The sequence below is a fragment of the Ursus americanus genome, chromosome 26, assembly GCF_024610735.1.
Source record: "Ursus americanus isolate L20-20 chromosome 26, mUrsAme1.1.p, whole genome shotgun sequence".
Classification (NCBI taxonomy): Eukaryota; Metazoa; Chordata; class Mammalia; order Carnivora; family Ursidae; genus Ursus; species Ursus americanus.
The window spans coordinates 3,337,500-3,356,180 of NC_142152.1; the positions used below are offsets into that span (position 1 = coordinate 3,337,500).

General features: G+C 36.7%; 1 protein-coding gene and 1 non-coding gene across 4 annotated transcripts in view; both read left to right on the forward strand.

The window, feature by feature from the left end:
- DLGAP5 (DLG associated protein 5) overlaps positions 1-18,681 on the forward strand; it is a 37,182-nt gene that overhangs the window by 7,974 nt on the left and 10,527 nt on the right. For 2 of the 3 annotated variants that reach the window (XM_045810526.2, XM_045810527.2), the window contains exons 4-14: positions 274-336; positions 1,797-1,881; positions 2,037-2,159; positions 2,930-3,000; positions 5,312-5,586; positions 6,457-6,584; positions 6,930-7,053; positions 9,632-9,717; positions 10,444-10,604; positions 15,305-15,397; positions 18,173-18,392. In XM_045810526.2, the coding sequence (XP_045666482.2) occupies positions 274-336; positions 1,797-1,881; positions 2,037-2,159; positions 2,930-3,000; positions 5,312-5,586; positions 6,457-6,584; positions 6,930-7,053; positions 9,632-9,717; positions 10,444-10,604; positions 15,305-15,397; positions 18,173-18,392 (1,429 nt within the window). Of the gene's footprint in view, positions 1-273; positions 337-1,796; positions 1,882-2,034; positions 2,160-2,929; positions 3,001-5,311; positions 5,587-6,456; positions 6,585-6,929; positions 7,054-9,631; positions 9,718-10,443; positions 10,605-15,304; positions 15,398-18,172; positions 18,393-18,681 lie in introns of all 3 variants that reach the window. The other variant, XM_045810528.2, reaches the window with a different exon arrangement.
- Positions 1,373-1,480, forward strand: LOC123800765 (U6 spliceosomal RNA). The gene has a single exon (XR_006782014.2). It is a non-coding gene; the product is annotated as a U6 spliceosomal RNA (small nuclear RNA).

Consider the following 18,681-nt stretch of genomic DNA (forward strand, 5'->3'; position numbering starts at 1 on the left):
AATCATATTAACAAGGATTCAAACACCAGGAAAATATGGCTTGAGATTTCTTTCAGCTCACTGAGAAATAAGTTTTGAAGCTATTAATTTAAATGTAATTTAAGTCAAGATAGAACCAGAAAAAATAAGTATTCAAGTTGACAGCAAGTATCTTTTTGCCATAAATGATCAAGGATAAAATTTAACTTTAAAATAGGAACTTTATTTCATAAAGAGACATGGAATTAAACTTTTGCCACTTCCTTTTTTTAACTTTATTTTCTTTGTTCTAAGGCTGTTCCATCTTCTATACAGATTACAAGGTCAAAGGCCAAAGACCAAATGGAGCAGACTAAGGTATAGTTGACACTTAGTAGATAATTGTTACTAAGATGACAAATTGTACTTTTTTTCTCACAGTTAATTTGTTTTTAATCTAATACCAGTTTTAAGTGTGGTGATTAATTTGCTAGAGTTAATAGTACAAAATCAGTATTATTGGTACGGTGACCTAAAACCATCTTGGCTACTAAGGAAGTACTCACTTAAAATATCTTTGCCTGACATCCCTTGTGAGATGTATGCTAAACCTTGTGTCACACTCTTTTGTTTGCTTCTATTATGCATTCCATGTCAACATAAAATGTAGATAGGGATATAAAGCACATAGGGTGGGTGTTAAAAACTTATGGGTCTTCAAAACACCATATGATTAAAGTTATTAGGAAGATTACTAAAATAAAGGGATGTGGGCAAGGACGAAAATAGTATGCCTCTTCATCAGGTGAGGAAGCTGAATTTCATGTATTCAATAAAGTTTGAGTCACTACCATGTTTCTCTGTAGGGTATAGTAGTGAACAAAATAAACAAAATTCCTTGTTTTCATTGAGCTTACATGTGAGATAGGCAATTAAAAAAAATAAGTATACAGTATGTCAGATGGTCGTAAGTATTATAGAGGAGGTAGAAAAAAGACTGAAGGGAGAAGGGGAGTACTAGAGTAGGTGTCTGGTGGAATTTTGATTGGGGTGGTCAAGCAGGGCCTCACTGAGATGGTGGCATCTTGAGTGAAGTCTTTAAAGAGTGGAAGGGTGAACCATGGGGAAGAGCTTTCGATCCAGAAAAAGTTTCTAGATGTAATTCAAAGGTCTTGGAGTGAAAACATGCCTGGTATGTTTAAGGATTCTCAGGTTATAGTCAGCTATTTTTAATAGCTTAGGTTATTAGCATTTTCTGAAGTCTGGGATTCTAAAGAAGCTGTGAGGAAGTTTATATAATGGAAAACTTTTTTCTTCATCTCATTTTATTTGGGGAAGTATTTTTGTTGGGTCGTTTACAATAGTCAGATTTCAGATGAGGGGCTAGTTTACAGATGAATATGTGGCAATTTGCGTGCTTGCTTCGGTAACACATCTGCTAAAATTGGAATGATGCAGAAGAAGTTTAGCATGGCCTCTGCACAAGAATGACACGCAGATTCATGAAGTGTTCCATACCCCGCCCCCCACCGCCCTCCCTACCACTGCCCCAGCTTTGTGTTGTATTTGCGGTTCCGTTGCCCCTCATTTATCCGTTGCTGTTTTTGTGATGTCTCCCCCCACCGCCTTTTGTAAGTGGCTCCTGGGGGATGGGGTCTGCTCAATCCTTCTCTCTCTCTCAGTCCACTACACTTCGGAAGAAAGTGGGGGTAGCAGAGATATAGTGGTGGAGGTCTTTGAACTGTTGAGTTAATAAAATGACTTGAAAACTAACCCCCCTCCAAAAAGTGGCAATTTGATTCATAATGCAGTTAAATAGCACCTAATCTTTTAAATAGATGAATAATGGGAGTGATGTTCGAGCAGTCCGAACCAGTCAAAGACAAACTTCTGAAAGAAAAGTGTTGGACAAAGAGAAAAAAGGTAGGAATTTAGCAGATTATATTATATTATATTATATTATATTATATTATATTATATTATATTATATTATATTATATATTTTATTATAAGCTCTGATGTTGGCACAACAGTAATAATTACAAAAAGCATTTGATGTGATTATTTTTTTCCCACAGTTGTACAGCCTGTAATGACCACATCGGTGAGAATGACTCGATCAGCCACTCAAGCAGCAAAGCAGATTGCCAGAACAGTCTCGTCTACTACGACAGAAAAGCCCATCACAAGAGCTACTCATGGTGAGAACTATTTCTGACCAGTGACTGATCTAGAATGTTTTGGTTTGAGGTTTTTGTCTTCCGTTTTAAAAATTATCATGTTCGACTCTGAATAAGAGATGAGGAAATAGGAGACTCCAGTTCCTAAGGGAGGTTCCATGCCTCAGCATCCCATTACACACAGTGGGGGCTCGAAGGTGGAAGTACCTGAATTGGTGTTAGCAGCACTTCAAAGAGAGAAATTAATGGCCCCCCAATAATTATAGCCCATCCATTTGGCAAAATACAATGTAAACATTGAAGAACAGTGTTGTGAAAGAACATGATATATTAAGTGGGCAAAGAATAACATCAAATTCTGAACAGTATGAACACAACCCTAAAATATGTATGTGAATATGTGAGCCTAGGATAAAACCGGAAAATCATACGCTAAAGTGTCAACAGTGATTGTTAGTGAGTAATGTGATCTTGGGTTATTTTTTAAAATTTTGTGGGTTTTGTGCTTTTCTTTTTTTCCCTAATTTTCTGTAACAAATATGTATTTGATAGTCAGAGGCAAAAGGTAAAATACCTCAACACCTTGGTTTTGTTTTGAAAACAGATGGCCTGTACTTGGCAGGAAATTTCATCTTTTTTAATCTCATTTTATAATATGACTCTTAATCAAAAAATCCTTTAAGATATACATTCCTTTTGTTGCCTTTTTTCCTTTTCCAAATTACCTAGTACTTTAAAAGTGGCATTTTCTATCTAGTAAAAATGGTTGTCTTATTTCACTTTTATTTTAGATAATGAAACAGAAAGAAAAGCACCAAATCAAGGAAGACCTGCCAAAAAGATAGAAACAAAACCTGACAAGGTAGAGTATAAACATCTGTTTATTTCCAGATACTCTGAAAATCTCACTGCTACTTTCATAAAGTTGAAATTAAGCATACAGAGCTGCTTCAAGAGGGTTAAGCTACTTGTGTGTTAAAACGTCTTGAGCCATAAAGAAGCATCAAAAGGATTTATTGTTGTTGTTGTCTTTCAGGTATTACGTCCTCAGAGCTTTATACCTAGAGACAGCATAACTTGATTAATGGGAGATAGAGAAATACAATAACACAGCTGACAGAAACCTTCACATGGAAATTCACTAAGAGATAAGATGGAGTAGGGTGAAATGTATTGACTTTGGATTCATTTAGGCATGAGTTTGCATATTGTCTCTGCTTCCAATTAGCTAGATAACTTTGGGCAAGTTATGAGTTTGTTTTCCCATCTTTAACATGCAATACTTACATAAAGTTTTAAGAATGTAATAACCTAGGGGCACCTGGTTATTTCAGCTCAGGTCATGATCAGGGTCCTGGGATTGAGCCCCGCATGGGACTCCACGCTCAGCATGGAATCTGCTTGAGGTTCTTTCTCTCCCTCTGCCCCTCCTGCTCATGCTGTCTCTCTCTCTCTCAAATAAATAAATAAAATCCTTAAAAAATAATATGAAATAACCTAAATTTCTTTCTCTTTTTTTAAAGATTTTATTTATTTATTTGTCAGAGAACGAGCGTACGCGTGTGAGCACAAGCAGGGGAAACAACAGGCAGAGGGAGAAGCAGGCTCCCCGCTGAGCAAGGAGTCCAATGTGGGACTTGATCCCAGGACCCTGGGATCATGACCTGAGCCGAAGGCAGATGCTTAACAGACTGAGCCACCCAGGCGCCCCATGAAATAACCTAACTTTCTGATAGCGCATCTAGCATAGAGCCTAGTAGAGTCTTCAAAAAGGAGCCACCAATTTAAGGGCCCAGTTTCTTGGCTTATGATCCACGTTACAGTTCCTTCACCTTAAAAATAAAAGTTTTGCCAAAGTCTAAGAAATCTGGCTAGATTCATATAAGAATCAAACCTAGTTCCTCCAATGTGGGCAGTATAGGATGACTCTTCACAAGCAAGTAGCTGGATCGCATAGTTCTTCCCTTAAGATTGATTTCCTCCTTGGGGCGCCTGGGTAGCGCAGTCGTTAAAGCGTCTGCCTTCGGCTCAGGGTGTGATCCTGGCGATCCGGGATCGAGTCCCACATCAGGCTCCTCCGCTGGGAGCCTGCTTCTTCCTCTCCCACTCCCCCTGCTGTGTTCCCTCTCTCGCTGGCTGTCTCTCTGTCACATAAATAAATAAAATCTTTAAAAAAAAAAAAAAAAGATTGATTTCCTCCTTAAGGATTAACCTAGGTTTTTACTTTCACTGCCATGTTGGCCTCAGGGACAGTGTCACCCTTAAATTCTTGTCCAGGTTGAAATACTCTGGTTTCTGTTTATATCTTGTTGAAAATCAGAAACGTAGAAACTTCTAAAAAGTGTGTTTAAATGAGTGCATGAAATGGGTGAGGGGGGTCAAAAGGTACAAACTTCCAGTTACAAAATAAGTCAGTCCTGGGGATGTAATATATCACATAGTGACTGTAGTTAATAATTCTATATTGCATATTTGAAAGGTGCTAAGAGAGTAGACCTTAAAGGTTCTCATCACAAGAAAAAAAATTCTATAGCTATGTACGGTTGTTAACTAGACTTATTGGTGATCATTTCACAATATATACAAATATTGAATCATGTTTTGTATTTTAATATAATGTTATATGTTAATTATATCTCAGGTGAAAAAAACCAAGTAATTAAATTGACTTGAAAAAGAAAATATGCTTCACATTTTATATGGTTCATCTTATTGTGTAACACTGAAAAATAATTTTGCTCATATGACAAGGTTATTTATAATCAAGATTATTTACAAAAAGGATTTGGTACTTGACAATAGTAGTTATCTAATAAACATTGGATTCTGAAACTATTGTAATTATCAGCATAATCTAAGTAAAAACAGGTCTGTATTTGTTAGGTGAGTAAATTTTCCACCTTAGTTTTCATATATTTTAATTTGTTGTAACACCTAAAACCTATTATTTATTCCCATAATGAGGATTGGTTCTCTCTTTCTGGATCGTAGCAATGGTTTAGTGTAGCTGGTCTTCTGATTCCTTGTATACATTTCATCGTATTTGTTTTTGTCTCTTTAAATTATGTTTGTGGGACATATTTCTCAGCTTCCACATTTTCAGCCCTGTAAAAATTGGTCAAATATATCCCCAGAGCAGGAATTCTCACTCTATTCTGTTTACTCACAACTAGGTCGTTTCTTTTAAAGTCGATAGTGAAGAAAATCCTTGGGATTCGCAAACCAGTGCGACAGATGGAATGGATCCAGATGGAGTCTTACCAAAAATGGAGACCTTGCCTAAGACAAATACTGCACAAATGAAAGGGAAGAATTCCTTCGCACCTCAGGATTTTATGTTTCAGCCACTGGATGGTCTGAAGACCTATCAAATAACACCCATGACTCCCAGAAGTGCCAGTGCTTTCTTGACACCCAGTTATACCTGGACACCTTTAAAAACAGAAGCGTAAGAACGTAATGTTAATCATGAATTCCTTGCAAAGACGGGTAACAAATGCCTTTCTTAGATTTAGCCTGTGCTTCTCAAAAGTTCTTATGTAGTTAATTTAATGATAAATAATGAAAATTTGGTTTTTAAAAAGATTCGTCAGAAGCCTACAATAATCTGTTTGACAGTTTTGATATTTCCTATGTACTGTTATTAACATTTTCACAGTACAATTTGTTATTGCTTTTAATAAGTGACTTTATTATAGCACTTAGAAATAAATTTTTAGGAAGAAGTTATTGCTGTAATACTGTAATTCAGACATGGGTTTTTGTTTGTTTGTTTGTGTTTTTTTCCTGAGTATTACTTTAGAAAAATAACCTCTAAAGGTAAAAATGATTAACTTGCAAAGTGGGGGCGGGGGGGGGCAGGGGGCGATCATTTGGACTCTTTAAAAGGCAAGATTGTTTTGCAGACTAGCTGTTGACAAACTTACTAGAAATTGCTCAGCAGCAGCAAGACTATTAAGTGTTTGTTTCATTAAGAGATTTTCAAAATCTTTAGATCTCATTACAGTTAGTAAAGATGGACATCCCCACTATATGGGTGTTTAAATTTTTTGGCTCTGGAATAGATATATTATTTTTAAAATGAACATATTTCTAGAGCACCTGGCTGGTTCAGTCAGAAGAGCATGCAACTCTTGATCTGGGGGTCTTGAGTTCAAGCCCCACGTTGGGTGTAGAGGTTAAATAAACAAACTTTAAAAAAAAAGTAAACATTTCTATTTTTATCCCTGGTTTTTAAAAAGCAATGTAATTTTGAAATTCTTCAATTAGATGTATAGGATTCATGCTTCATGAAGTGTACTTTTATTATTGTTTTTAGCGATAAGACTCAAGAAGTGACAAAAGAAATTTTGGCTCAGAAATGTAAAACTTACTCTGCAAAGACAGTACATCAGGATTCAGATAAACTACAATGTCTTTTGGGTTCTCTAACAGTTTGGAATAAAGGTATGGTATTTTAATTAAATTTTTATTTGCCTTCTGGATTGTGATTTATCAGAGATTTGTTTAGAGTCCCACAGGATCAGAAGAGATGGGAAACATGCGGAAAGACATCTGGACAGAGAGTTGGAATGAGGCCTGACAAAAGGGTTCGGGAAATAATGTAAATTTAAAGAGATGAAATTATCGAGCCATTTTAGAGGAGATGTGGTAAATGAGATCATTGGAGCAGAAATAAAATGTTAAAATTCAACAACAAAAGAATGGAAGGATTTTTAAAATTTGTCTTTTGTGGGGATATCATTTAAAAAATTGCTGCTTTGAAATTTATATGTGGTGTTTTCTTTGTAGAACATGTCTTAAATAAAGATGAGACTACTAAAAATTCAAACGGCCTTACAATAAAAGAAGTCCCGTCACTTGAAATAAATGAAGATCGGATATCTCAGGCCCACCATGATGTGCCATATTTCAGGTTCGTCCATTTGTTCCTAGTGTAAGAATTTGTATTAATGTGTAGATATTTAAAACCGAAATTAAACTGTATTAACCTTAATATAATAGATGAATTAGACTCTGGGTGATTTCATTTATTTTTTAAAATTTAATTATTTTTTCAGTAGCTAGTATTTTCACTCGTGTGGTTTCTAATTTGAAAGGTAGAAAAAGGTACAAGTGAGAAGCCCTTTAGCAACTGTCTCCTAACTCCACAGTTCAAACCTTCCAAGGAGGCAAGTGTTATTCACGCTTTGTGAAAACTTTCAGAGAGATAGATAACATATATATAGAGAGAGAGACAAGCATATATATTTTTTTCCTTTTTTTATACAAACAATAGCTTACTATTCTGTTTTCGTTTAATGTTTATTGTGGGAGACATTCCATTTTAATACTTAAAGAGCTTTTTCATGTTGTTGTTGTTTTCTTTGTGTGGATATGTGTGTGTTTGGTGACCATATAGTACCCAGTTATGTGGATGTACCACAATTTACTTAGTAGTAAATTGCTGTTGCTGGTTATTTACATTGAGTTCAGTCTTTTACTAATACACTGCAAAGAACAACCTTGTATACTTTCCAATTCTCTCATGCGAAAATATGTAATGACCTCAATTTACATTCCCTTCCACGAGGTATGGGGAGTTCCTATTTTCTCATACATTTTCCCCCCACAAACCAAGTTAATCTTTATTTTACAAAAGAAGGATAGTGGGAGATGGTAGGAAGCTCTTTGGCCTGCTAAATCATGAGATAGGATTACTTTTCTCCAACTATGAAGAGTGAAAATTAACATCATGTTTGGGAAACCTCAACCATGTCACCTACAGGCCTTGGAAATAAATCAGAGGACTGCATTTGGAGAAAGGCCCCAACATTCCACATTACACAGGAAATTATTACATGCTGCTATTTTTTTTTAAGCTTTTTATTGTGGAAAATTTTAAACATATATGAAAGTACAGGGACTTGTACACTGGACCCCCATCGCTCATGGTCAATCTTGTTTCATATTTATTCCCATATACTTCGGACTCAAGATATTTAAAGAAAATCCCAGATAATCATATCACTTCATCCATAAATATTTCTGTAGGTATTTTTCGAAGTTAAAGACTCCTATTAACATAACCATAATGCTTATTGTGGTTAACATAATCATAATAATTACTTAATGTCATAAAATATCCAGTCAGTATTCAGATTTTCCAAATTATAGTTCACGTGCAGGCATGGACACATATATGTTTATGTGCATGTTTTTTTTTTTTTGAGAGAGAGAGCGAGCGTGTGTGTGTGCGAGCAAGGGGCCGAGGCAAAGGAAGAGGGAGAGAGAGAATCTTAAGCAGGCTCCATACTTAGTGTGGAGCCTGATGCTGGGCTCATCTCACAACCCCAAGATCATGACCTGAGCTGAAATCAAGAGTCGGATGCTTAACTGTCTGAGCCACCCAGACGCCCCCATTCTATTATTCTTGAATGAATGTAGCAAGAACATTCTCATACCTTTTCCAATACAATGTTAGCAGTTTTTTGAGCTTTGCCAATAAAGTAGATAAGAAATATTATCTTGCCTGTAGTCTTAATAGTTATTCTATTATGAATGAATATTTTTGTATATTTGAAAGGCACTTCAATTATTTTTAGAGCATGAAACTTTAGAATTGTGAAGGATTTTAGCATTAGCTAATCCATTGCATTTTCAACTATGAGATATTAAGATAATAAGCAATTTACCCAACTAAATAATGTCAGATCTAAGCCAGGTCTCCTTTCTCATAAATTAAGTCATCCTCTGTCATGCCATTAGATATGAACAGCTTAAGCTTTCTTCTAAGAAACAAACACTATCCTCAGTTTCTCCTGCGAGGATGCTTTTTATAAAGAAACAGATTACGTTTACCTTAGGCCAGTGTTTCTTAACCGTGGCACTCTTGACATCTTAGGCAAGATAATTGTGGGGACCATCTTCCGCATTGTAGGTTGTTTGGTAACATCCTTGGCCAGTAGCGCTCCTCCAGTTCATGATGCAGAAATGACTCTAGACATTGTCGAATGTGTCCCAGGGGCAAAACTGACCCCTGTTGAGAACCACTGCGTTTGGAGTGGCAAGCAAAGCCTAATAATTCAAGAGAATCTGTAAGGCTCTATCACTGTAATTTCATACTTGCAGTTTTTAGCTTCAGCTTACTCTTGAGAGATGGGTTGGTCTTAGTTCCATGAGCAGTAACAGAGAACTAGTAACAGAGAAGTAAGGAACATCTGATTCTGTAAAGTCTCTAAAAAATAAGAATGGAAGAAATTGGAAATATTAGCGTGAAAAGTGGGCTCTTAGCATTAGCATTTGCTTAAGTTTTGGGTGAAGAGAGAGGGACATAGGGTATCAACTTGTATTTTTGCATTTTAATATATCACATTTCATAAAATCGGTATCAACTCTGAAAAATTACCATTGTGACTTTTATATCTTCCTAATGTTACATGTGTCATAATGCTAATACTTAGATATTAGTATGAGAAACATTTGTAAAACTGAAATGTATGTCATAATTTTAGAAATATTCTTCAGTCAGAAACTGAGAAATTAACTTCGCACTGCCTTGAGTGGGACAGGAAGCTTGAATTGGACATTCCAGATGATGGTGAGGGAGCATTTATATTTTTGTGTTTTAGTTTTGTTTTTTTAAATATGGTTTTATTTATCCCAAACATAAAGATCTAGGGTTGTCCAACTTAATGGTTACATTCTTATTCAAAGCAGCAAGAATTTTTCGTATCTCAACATGTTTGCTAATATCTCTACTTAAAAGATGTAAATAATTAGAATATTGATTGTTATTCCTGATAATTAGACAATTTGCCTATTATTAGATTGATATAACTATGAGTGACATCTGTAACTGGTATTGTCTATTGAAACAAAAATATTTTTCTGAATGAAAATTACCTAAATCAGTATGGAACAGATTTTCAGAAAATTTCCTTAATCTTACTTATTCGGGGAAGTTGTTTGGAAAAAAATCATCTGTGTTCTGTCAGTATGAAGTCTTGCATAGATACTGATGTGTGATGAGTTGTTCGTGGTTGAATTCTTATTAAACACAAGGAGAGGTATAGTGCTGTTGATGGTGCAGCATTATGTATGAGAATGAATATTGCTAATTTTTAGCAGGAATTGAAGCAGATAGTGAATGCTCAGTATTTGTAAAACAAAGTTACGTAGTGATATTTTTTGTTTTGCATTAAGGTAAGAATTTGATTCCATAAGCTGTAAGGTATTTACGGTGAGGTCTTCTTATCAGCTGGTGGGCTGGCAATAAAGGTCCAGTTTTGTCCTTTAACTTTTAAAAACCTCATATTTCCTTTAGCTAAAGATCTTATTCGCACAGCAGTTGGGCAAACAAGACTCCTTATGAAAGAAAGGTTCAAGCAGTTTGAAGGGCTGGTGGACAATTGTGAATATAAACGAGGTGAAAAGGAGACGACCTGCACAGATCTGGATGGATTTTGGGATATGGTCAGTTTTCAGGTATGTGGTCAAGCATTTCCAGGGTGTTAACTCTGAGTCGGTCTTTTTGAAAATGAGGTTAGCAAAATAAAATGGGGGTAATGGGAACGGCCTTTTAGGTACCTGTAATATTAAATGAGATATTAGACGATATCTTTATAAACTATAAAGCACTGTCTAAATTTTAAAGATTTATTTATTTATTTTAGAGAGAGAGAGCGGCAGGAGGGGTAGAAGGAGAGAGAATCTCAAGCAGACTACCTGCTGAGCATAGAGCCTATCATGGGGCTCAGTTTCACAACCCTGAGATCATAACCTGAGCCAAAACCGAGAAATGGACGCTTAACTGACTGAGCCATCCAGGTGCCCCAGCACTGTCTAAATTTTATAACTAATGTCCATTTCTTCCCCATGTTGTCAGGATGATTTTTATATGGTTTGGAAATTGAGATTATATTCAGCTATAACATACACTATAATGACTCTACATTTGAGAAAAATGAGCAAAGTTAGTGTTTACTAGTTCAGATCATCTAGCAATTATTGAGTTCTTACTGTGTGGCAGGCATTGTACCAGGAGTTGAAAAACAAGGCTCATTCTCTGTTGCAGAGAAGTTTGTAGCTTATTAGAGTCAGACACAACATACAATTTCACTCTGATGTACAAAGTGCTATGATAGAGGGAATCACTAGGAAGATCAGGAGAGGTATGCGAGGAGATGACACTTCCTAGGTTTTTTACCTTATTTTAGAAATGAACATATGGGGCACCTGGGTGGCTCAGTCGTTAAGCATCTGCCTTCGGCTCAGGGTGTGATCCCAGGGTTTTGGGATCGAGCCCCACATCAGGCTCCCTGCTCAGTGGGAAGCCTGCTTCTCCCTCTCCCACTCCCCCTGCTTTTGTTCCCTCTTGCTGTGTCTCTCTCTGTCAAGTAAATAAAATCTTAAAGAAATGAACATATAAAATAGTATTCCAGGAACTGGTAGCCAATAATCATTAGACATTTGAGGAAAGCCTCAAACCTGGAGGGGAAATAAAAGAAGTCAAAGCACCCCAGGAAGAAAGCTTTTTGGATGGAGGAAATGAAGATAATAAAGGAGAAAAGAACTTTTAAATGCAAGTGTTAATATTCTCAAAGAGACCAGACATTTCATCTGTCAAGTAAGAACAGGTATTAAAAAAAGAACATTCCAAGAACAACAAAAATTACTCTTTGAAGTTAAAAGCTATGAGAGCCGAAATGTAAGGTTCAATAGAAAGATGGAATATGAAGTTAAGATCTCCCATAAAATGGGAGAGATGTAAAATAGGAGAGACTGAATAAGATAAGAAATAGATAAGAAGATTAAGTGGACCAGTCTGGAAAGTATAATATCCCAATAATAGGAATTCCAGAAAAAGAGAATAGAAAAAATAGCAGAAAGGAAATGATCAATGAAATAGTTTAAAATTTTCCCCAGAACTGGAGGACCTGAATTCCAGATTGAAGGAGCCTATTGAGTGCCTAGCACCGTGAATCAGAGTAGACCCACACCAGTGCACATTATTAAATGTGATTGTACAACTTCGGGGATGAAGAGAAAAATCTAGAGGCTGCCAGGGAGAAAAAAACAAATTTTATACAAAGGGTCAAGAATCAAAATAGCCTTGGATTTCTCAACAGCAGCACTGAAACACTGAAAGCTGAGCGAAAAATGCCGTCAAACTTCTGAGGGGAAATAACTTCCAACCTGGAGTTTTGTATCCAGCCAATCACATGAGAGGGTGAAAGGCAGTTTTTAGACACCCAAAGTCTCAAATTTTACCTCCATGTTCCCTTTCTTAGGAAACCAAATGAGAATGTATCTCACAAAAATGAGTGAGGGACTAAACCAAGAAGCGGGAGGAGGTGGGACTGATCCCCAGATGGGGGCTGAGGTGAGTTGAGGTGTGCAGTTAGGAAGCAGTAGTTGAGGTTCGAGCAGGAGGGCGACAGGGCTCTGTGAGATTGCTCTCTGTGAAGCTGAACCAAATAATACTGATTTGTTTGCTTTTTAAATTGTGTTAGGCGGTTTATACAGACTTTAGAAGTGAATTGATGATAGATACATAAAAACTAAGCAAATAAGCAAAACCAATGATTCAGTAGAGAAAAAGTGAAGGAAACATAATGTCCCTTGCTGTAGAGCCCAGATATAAATCGTGTGTAGGTCATGATGACGTGTTGCTGTATGACCAGTTTTTATGTATTTACCAGTTTTCATAATAATGAGTTGATTCACTACCGTCCTTCAATAGTGACCAATTAATTTTGAGTTTTCTAGTGTTATTAATAGGTAGATTTGAAGGTTTTTGATGTGTTTGTATTGTTGACATTTATCATCTATCGATCATCATTTCCCAACTTTGGCTGTTGGGAGCCTCTTCCAGTTGGCTCCCGGGACCTCTTTTTTTTTTTTTTTTTTTTTCAAGAGCTGTTTTGAGGTTTAATCTAATACCATAAAACTTACCAGTTCCAAATGCACAATTCAGTGATTTTCAGTAAATTGGCAGAGTTGTGCGCAACCAGTGCCACAATCCAAATGTACAGTGTTTTCCGCCTAAAAAGATCTTCTTGCCTATGTGCAAGTCAATCCCCATTCCCATTCCCAGCCCCAAGCAACGGACTCTTTGTGGATTTGCCTTTTCTGGATGTTTCATATTAAATAGAATAATACAATATAGAGTCTTTCGTATGTAGCTTCTTTCACTTAGCATGATGTTTTCGAGGTTCCTCCATGTTGCAGTGTGTATCTCTACTTTGTTGCTCTTTGTTGCTGAGTAATGTTTCATTGTCTAAATACATCACTCTAGTCACCAGTTGAGGAACACTTAGATGATGATGAATAATCTGCTATGAATATTCACGTACAAATCTTAGGGGGTAGACATTTGTTTTCATTTCTCTTGGGGTAAATATCTAGATATTGCTGGAACATATAGTAAATTTACATTTAACTTTTCAAGAAACTGCCAAGCTATTTTCCAAAGTGGTTCTAACATTTTACTTTCCCATCAACAAGCATGAGTTTTCCTAGGACTCCACATCCTCACCAGTATTTGTTATTGTCTGTCTCGTAGAACCATTTAGGTACAAAGTATTTGTTGTAGTTTTGATTTGCGTTTCTTTAATGAGTAATAATGTTAATGATCTTTCATGTGTTTATTAGCCATTTGTATGTCTTCTTTGGTGAAATTTCTACTTAAATCTTTTGGCCATTTTTAAATTGGGTTTGTCTTTTTTTTATTGAGTTGTAAGTGTTCTTTATTCTGGATACAAGTCTTTTATCAGAAATATTATTTGCAAATATTTTTTCCCAGTCTGTGGCTTGTCTTAATTTTTTTAATGCTGTCTTTTGAAGTGTAAATGTTTTTAATTTTGATGGTGTTCAATTTATCAATTTTTTTCTTCTGTATTGTGATTTTTGGCATCATGTCTAAGAACTCTTTCTGTCTAATGTCAGCTCACAAAGATTTTCCTATTTTTTTTTCTAAAAGTATTGTAGTTTTAGTTCTACAGTCAGGTATCCAATTCATTTGGAGTTCATTTTTGTGTATGGTATAGATAAGAGTATAAATTCATCTTTTTTCTTGTGGATATACAGTTTTCCCAGCACCACTGAATTGCATTGACACATTTGTTGAACATCAGTTGGTCATAAGAGTAATCTTGAGTCTTTTTTGGAATTTACATTTTTTCAGGAGAGAAATTGAAAGTACATATGTGTATAAATGCATAGTAGGGGGATACGAAGCATGTTTGCTAAACTATTGACCGTGGTTACTTCTGTGGAGGAGATTGGAAATACCAGATGGATGAGGACCATACACTGACGTCACTGACTCCATCTTTGGCCCTCCGTCTTGTTTATGCCTGCACAGTGACCTCTCTCTCGGGGCTGTGTGTTCTAGGCCCAGTGGAGGTTAATGTCAGCCCTGACCAGAATGTGGGAAGGCTTGTTTTGATCTTCCCTAAAGTGGCGCACAGAGGGCACCACTTTAGATAACTAGTAGAGATGAGGATCACACCAGAAGGATAAGGATCATACTTCTCATCCTGCTAGTGGATCTATTACTTGAATCTTTTAAAGTGACATTGTGTCAAGAGAATGAGAAGGCAAGCCACAGACTGAAAGTATTTGCAAAAGACATTGTGTTAAAAAAAAAAAAAAAAAAGACATTGTGCTCTGTGTTCACATTGTATAATTAAGGAAACAAAAACATCTAGAGTATGTCCTACATTTAATGGTCAAAAATAAATTCGGACGGTTCTTTATATTTGACCCTCTTTATGTAGATTTTGGAAGCTTGTAAAACCAAAAATAACAGTGAGCAATTTTTACCGTAAGAATTCTTTTTTGGGGGGGATGCCTGGGTGGCTCAGACAGTTAAATGACTGCCTTCAGCTCAGGACATGATCTCAGGGTCCTGGGATCGAGTCCCGCATCCGGCTCCTCGCTCAGCGGGGAGCCTGCTTCTCCCTCTGCCTTCTTTCTCTGTCTCTGTGTCAAATAAATAAATAAAATCCTTTAAAAAAAGAGAATTCTTGATTTGAATATAAATTGAGAATGACTTAGTCTAATTTATATGCCACCAGTCCAAGTCACCACTCTCAATTTTTTTTGAAGCTTCTGTTCATTAGTTTTTAATTTTAATATGGTTATCTTTAATCTGACAAACTTATGCTTGATTTTTTTAACAGATAGAAGATGTAAACCAAAAATTCAACAATTTGACCAAACTTGAGGAATCTGGGTGGCAGAACAACAATAATACAAACAAAAAAGTCTTTCGGGTAAGTTTGTGGTTTTATGTCGGGTAAGTATGTGGTTTTTATTTTTAAGCTTTAAAAATATTTAGTTTCAGATTTTTCATCTTTTTACAAATAAAGTTCCATATATTACTTACAGTGTCCTGATCGCCTCTGAAGAAAGAATAAGGAAGTGGTCAACACTACTAAATTCAGTGTTCTTTCTGAGGGTAGTAAGGAGGGAGGGAGGGGCTATAATTGAATTGGGACATCTAGAGGGCTTCTGAGTCACTAAACGGGGACTTTGCACGTTCGTGTTATACTTCAAACTGTACATCTCTGTTCTGATAATAGTGCTACTACATAATAATATTATGCGTAGTCTGTGCCAAGTGTTGTTCCGTGTATTTTACTCGTATAAGCTCATTTAATCATCACAACAATCCTGTGAGGTGGGTTCGTTCTCCCCATTTTACAGTTGAGGAACCTGATGTCCAGAAATCACTCGCCAAAGGTGGAGCTGAGTTTCAAGGCCAGACTTTCTCATTCCAGAATCTGTTCTTAATCAGTACACTAGGCCACCTCTTTGTTTTATATTCTCTTTTGAGTGATTTATTTCAAAATGAAAGAATTCTTAAACAGAGAGGAACAATGGCTCTTCAGAACATCTCTCTTCTTCCCTATGCTTTATCGTGTAAATTTTCTTATTTCCTCTGTAAAATTTGCGTTGTTAACATGATTGATAGATTCCATTCTTGTTTCTTTGTTTCTAGTAATGTTTTGAACTCAAAAGTTTTTGGTCAGGTGGATGCTTCTCAAACCACCTTACAGTGTCGCCAGTTTTTCTTTATATTTTAGAAGAATACCTTTGGTTGTAGAATCAGATTTCTACATTAGCACTTTATTATTATGTAATCCAAATAAAATCTCTGTTTTAAATCCTATGGTAGGAGTTTAAGATGGTAGAGTATTAAAAGAACCTATTACAGTGTCATTTTACTAATGAAGTCTCATGACACGTGACTAAATTAAATGAATGGATTTCAGATCTATTAAGCAGTGAAGAATGCGGGAACATTTTGAAGCCGCTGTGGGTATTTCTTATTGAGTACCTGGTCCTGGAAACATTAATATCATTAGTGCTGCAGATAATGGCTATGTCAGTATGGCATTCTCTCAGAGCTTTGTAATTCCATCCCATATCACCAGGTGTCTCTCTCTCCTCTGACTTTATTCTACAGGCTACTGTTAAGATCTTGGAACAAAGAAACTAAAACTATTATACTTTGACACCCTTCCCTCTCACCTCTTATTCATTGATCTCTCATTCCATCGTTAGCCTTGTTTTCTCTCTTCCCCTCTCTTTTCCATCAGTTTCTAGACGTGTCAAGGTTCTTATCTTTGTTTCCATTAAAGACAAAAACAACATGTGATGTTCCCAGCTCCCAATCACAGACAAGCTTCCGGAAAAAGTTGTCTATACTCTGTTGCTACTATTTTGGTTCTCACTTATCTCTCCAACTCACTGCAATTCAGCTTCACCCCTCTCTCTGCATTAGAATGGTTATCACCAAGGGTATTGATTCTCTAGTTGCTTAATTATTAGATACTTACTGATAAAATCCAGTCCCTCTGCAGGATTTAATATTGTTGATTCTTTCCTTGAAATTATATTCTGATTTTCCTCCAGCCTCTGTGCCCATCCTTCAGTCATGTTTGCAATTTTTTTTCCATTTATCCCTTCTATGTTTGTGATATTCACATTCCTACCTCAACTCTATTTTTTCCTTCCACATTCTCCCTGTACAGTGTTACCCATCCTGTGATGAATCCCGAATCTATATTTCAAACCATGCTTACTGCTAAGCTTTAGCTCTATATATCCTGACTCCATGTATTTTAAAATCCGTATGCCCCAAACTGAAGTCATCTGAACACATGTCACTGTTTCTGCATCTCAGAGGATGGTATTGGCATCTCAGTAGGTGTCCTACTGGTGGAACAAGGTGGAAACCTGGCTATCTTCTTTACTCCTTTCCCTGTTTCCATCTCCACCCCACACACATCCAGTAGATTGCTAGTCCTCTCAATTCACCCCCTTAAATATCTCTTGAAGCCATTCATGTTTTTCCATTTTTCCTCCTTAATCTAACTACTGTCATCTTTCCCAGTATCAGTGCAGTAGTCTCCTTCCTAACTGGCTCGTAACCCTCCAGTCCCTTCTCTGGGCTGTAGACAGAATGACCTTTCTGAATCACAAAGCCAGTGATGTTAATCTCCTAATTAAAAATCATCGATAAGCTCTATGCCTTTGTTCTCTATATAAATGTAGCTTCTTAAAATGGTTACTGCAAGGGATGTTATAATCTAAGTGTTGGTTACCTCCTCCCAGTTCCTCTGCGCTTTCTTTCACTTCCGGCTTTGCAAACATACTGTTCTCTGCACCCAGTCCTTTCCTCACTCCATCTCGTAGCCTGGCTAACTGTGATTCCAGCTCCGGGGCTACTTCCTGTCGGCCTTTCTCGATGACTCTGAGGACTGATTTAGGCGATAGCCTTGTGTTGTCTTATAGCCGTCTGATTTTGTCTGTATCATGACATTTATTATTCTTAGTGTCTATATCTAGCCCTTCCTTAAGCTGTGAATGCCTCGAGGGCAGGCGCTTTGTCCTTTACCTTTGGCCCCCAGTGTTTTTAAGTACATACGAGGAACCTGATTAGTATATGATGAATGTGTTATATATTTTATGTATGTTTTAATTATTTTTCTTATAAGATGATAAAGAGAAGGTTTAATACATTTCATAATTTCTCTTTGCAGAAGAAAGTTGTCTCAGGGGTAGCAAGTAAACCCAAACAGGATGATGGTGGAAGAATTGCAGCTAGAAATCGCCTGGCTGCCATAAAAAATGCCATGAGGGAGAGGATGAAGCAGGAAGAAACTGCCGAGGCAGCGGCATCTGTAATGCCAAAGGAAGTTGATAAAATAGTGTTTGATGCTGGATTCTTCAGAATCGAAAGTCCTGTTAAATCCTTCTCAGGTTAGTTTTTCTGCTAAGACTCCTCGAGAGAAATATTTGGGTTGGAAGGGAGTTTGTCTAAGAGGTCAAAAATAGTTTTCGTAGGAAGGCCTACGAACTCTGAGTCTGGGAAATAGACGGCATGCTCACTCACACATGCAAGGCAGGTTTGGATTGTATGACTAGATTACTTTAAGTGTGCTGTATCCTCTAAAATGGCTTTTATGTTTTCTAAGTGGTTTCACATCTGTTATTACCCCTTAATCGCACAATCCTGTGAGGTAGGTCACAGGACCCCAGGAGGTAAGGG